The sequence below is a fragment of the Nanorana parkeri genome, unplaced genomic scaffold (assembly GCF_000935625.1).
Source record: "Nanorana parkeri isolate BGI_ZX_2015 unplaced genomic scaffold, ASM93562v1 scaffold81, whole genome shotgun sequence".
NCBI lineage: Eukaryota > Metazoa > Chordata > Amphibia > Anura > Dicroglossidae > Nanorana > Nanorana parkeri.
The window spans coordinates 1,270,903-1,274,732 of NW_017306349.1; the positions used below are offsets into that span (position 1 = coordinate 1,270,903).

The window sequence follows — 3,830 nt, forward strand, 5'->3', positions numbered from 1 at the left end:
TTTTTTACTTCTTACATTTTTATTTATCTTATCGTCTTTTACTTGTTTATTTTTTTTATAATTTTTTTAATCTTATTTTTTACTTATTTATTTTTTTACAAAACGGCACACACGAATGCAGTCTTACTACAAAAGATCTTGGTGACATCGCCGAGATCACTTGAAAACGAACGGGTGGCTTCCCCGCTCTACATTTAGTTCTGCTTGCCCAAAGCAGGGCTAAATGTAGAAAACGACCTGCCCAGTGCCCGGAACTACATGTCCTGGGCGTCGGGATATTCCACACCCCTTGCCGCTCCGAGAGCGGCCTCGGTGGCCCTGTGACAAACCTGGCCCTGCACGCTAGGTGCGCTGTCATTCATTTGAATGGCACCCCAACGCACCTCCCACCTCATGACAGGCTGCAGCATGTTTTATGTCATTTGGCCTACTTGTGTAGAAGGTGAGTAAAGGGCCAAGACCTCCACCGGGTGCACAGCCTTGTATATAAATGAGATCTCTTACTCTGTGATTTTTGGATCCAAATTCCCTATCCATAACCGATGTCCATCCTGCAGGGAGCCCTCAGACAGGATCGAGGCGTTTTCCAGCGGCAATGTTTTTAGATCTTCCCCCATCGGTTCGTCCTAAAAGCACTGGAACAAAAGAAATAAAAACATGAGTTGATTACCTGATAACTCTGTTTCCAGGAATCTTCCAGGACAGCCATCGAGATATAGGCTCCGCCTGCCTGCAACAGGAAACACATCAACAATTATCATCATCTCTTTATCAAACGTCAATCATCGTATTATCTACAACTGGAACAACTTTATTTCACGCGCAACTGGTACTCGCATGAACATGTTATCCAACCCTCTGGAATATTTTATACTGAAAAAAGTCCATACGACGGAGTATGATTTAGGGTTACCGAATCAGAGCAAGACGGACTGGAGAGCACAGCACAGGAGTGCACTGGATGAACTGCGGACCAGACAAAGCCGGACTGGAGAGCACAGCACAGGAGTGCACTGGATGAACTGCGGACCAGACAAAGCAGGACTGGAGAGCACAGCACAGGAGTGCATTGGATGAACTGCGGACCAGACCAAGCAGGACTGGGGAGCCCAGCACAGGAGTGCATTGGATGAACTGCGGACCAGACCAAGGTCTGGGGAGCCCAGCATAGGAGCATACTGGAAGAACAGCAGTCGGGACCATGCATCAGCACAGCAATGTACTTGATGAACTGTACAAGAGCATACTGCATGAACAGTGGACCAAACCAAGCATGAGGACTGTAGACCCCAACTGAGGAGCACACTAGATGAACAGTGGACCATACCAAGCAGGAGCACACTGGAATGAACAGTGGACCATACCAAGCAGGAGCACACTGGAATGAACAGTGGACCAAACCAAGCAGGAGCACACTGGATGAACAGTGGACTGACCCAAGCAGGAGCACACTGGATGAACAGTGGACTGACCCAAGCAGGAGCACACGGGATGAACAGTGGACCAAACCAAGCAGGAGCACACAGGTGAACAGTGGACTGACTCAAGCAGCAGGACTGTAGACACCAGCACAGGAGCACACTGGATGAACAGTGACTGAGCCAAGTAGTTGGACTGTGGACCCCAGTACAGGAGCATACTGCATGAACAGTGGACCAAACCAAGCAGGAGGACTGTGGACCCCAACTGCGGAGCACACTGGATGAACAGAGGACCATACCAAGCAGGAGCACACTGGATGAACAGTGGACCATACCAAGCAGGAGCACACTGGATGAACAGTGGACTGACCCAAGCAGCAGGACTGTGGACCTAAACCAAAGCACACTGGGACACAGCAGAGACAAAAGAAACCCAGAATGCAGGCCAAGGGTCAGGACAGGCAGCAGAGAAGTGAACCCTAACAAGCAGCCAAGATCGGTACCCCAGAAGTCAGTCCAAAGAATAAAACAGGCTCGGAAGTGTTGCTCAGGCACCGGACCTGTGGATGGGCGCCTATGATGTCATAACCCGCAACGCCAGACCCAGAGAGGAAGCCTGCCAGTACAGGAGCGAGGGAGGTAACAGACAGACTCCAGACCCACTTCAAACCTTTCTTTGCCGGGAGCTGCCCGGCGCAGTGTTGACCAACACTTGTTTGCCAACGAATGGCAGACATCCGAGTAGAGGACTGCGCTTCGTCAGCGATCACGACCGCGCGCAGAGCATACAAGGTGAGTTTCAATCTGGTTCTGCTGGAAATCGATGATTAAATCAGATTACATGTAACCCGTCACCCGCAAACTCTGTTCTACATCAGCGCCTCTCCTTGAATCGTACCGTCCGGCTAGCAGCGATCCCGGGGAGACGAGGATTTCCAACCGCGGCCAAGAAAACGACCGCCGGGACGCAGAGCGCTCCCCCTGGTGCCGATCATCGTTCGCAGCGCACTACTGAGGTCCTAGAAACTGCGAGGAGGACTCCGGGCTCGCACAGCGCCAGGCCGAGGTAGGATCAGGACACACTGGAGGGAGGGCAGCGTGAACATCCATTGGACGGGCCCCATCTTCACACAGTCCTCGGGGAAGAAGACGTTTGTTTACACAGAGATGATGAACGCTTGGCCCGAGCACGCCGCATTAGCACGTACGCATCTGGGCTGCTCATCGTGACATAAAACATCCCAACTAACCAACTACTAACATTCACCCGCAGAAGGAACCGATCCAAGTGTAGAAAAGTAACACGAGAATTAAAGCTGAGCTCCAGGCACACGGCTAAAATACATACAAGGGGGTTGCATTGCATGCCAAATGTTTTCTATTGCTTTCCATCCAGTACTGAGATTTACACAACCCTGTCACATAGCCCAGCCAGCTGGATGACACCACTTACCGTTAAGGAACACAGTGGTGTCATATTTCTGCAACCAGAATGCTGACTGGACAGTGAAAGAGCAGCGGCAGACAGCTGAGGTCATCCTTCTACCCCTTCTCTTTGTGCAGGGTGACCGGTCTTGTCTCCGCTCCCTCCAGTAATGAAGACCATTCACTGCTGCTCTCTCTCCTTGTGCGGGGTGACTGGTCTTGTCTCCGCCCCTTCCTGTAATAAAGACCGGTCACTGCTGTTCTCTCCTTGTGCGGGGTGACTGGTCTTGTCTCCGCCCCCTCTTGTAATAAAGACCTTCACCACTGCTGTTCTCTCCTTGTGCGGGGTGACTGGTCTTGTCTCCGCCCCCTCCTGTAATAAAAACCGCTCACTGCTGTTCTGTCCTTGTGCAGGGTGACTGGTCTTGTCTCCGCCCCCTCCTGTAATAAAGCTTGTTCACTGCTGCTCTCTCTCCTTGTGCGGGGTGATTGGTCTTGTCTCCGCCCCCTCCTATAATAGGGACCGCTCACTGCTGCTCTCTCCAGCACATCTCTTGTGGCTCTATGGTACCTGGCAGAGACCTGCGGAGTGTCAGCAATTGTACCAGATTTCTTTTTAAAGATGGCATCCGGGATCTGACCCCCATTTACACATACAAAACCCTTAAAAATACATCCCATCCCATCTCTCGATTTCGACTTTATGTGTATGTTTCATGTGCAAGCAGTGTACGCATCTGAAATCTACAGAGCGCAGTTTGAAAGAGGGAGGGGCATGGCTTGGTGCCACTCAGGCGTGCTGCATGCAAACGTGTTCACAAGAAGCACGCTGATAGAAGAGAGCAGAGAGATAACCCCATCTGTCTTCTGCTGCTTTTTCACTGGGGAGAAGGATGCTGATGGAGAGAAGACACAGCTGTAAAAGGGTCATTTAAAAAGGTGTCCACGAGACGCAATCTGATTGTACAATCCCCGGGCAGACGG

General features: G+C 51.1%; 1 protein-coding gene across 1 annotated transcript in view; it reads right to left on the reverse strand.

Annotated features, from left to right (window-relative positions):
• The window catches only part of RBM18 (RNA binding motif protein 18), a 22,270-nt gene that overhangs the window by 16,428 nt on the left and 2,012 nt on the right, over positions 1-3,830 (reverse strand). The window contains exon 2 of the mRNA XM_018576988.1: positions 505-635. Within this exon, the coding sequence (XP_018432490.1) occupies positions 505-617 (113 nt within the window). The 5' untranslated portion in view covers positions 618-635. The remainder of the gene's footprint in view (positions 1-504; positions 636-3,830) is intronic.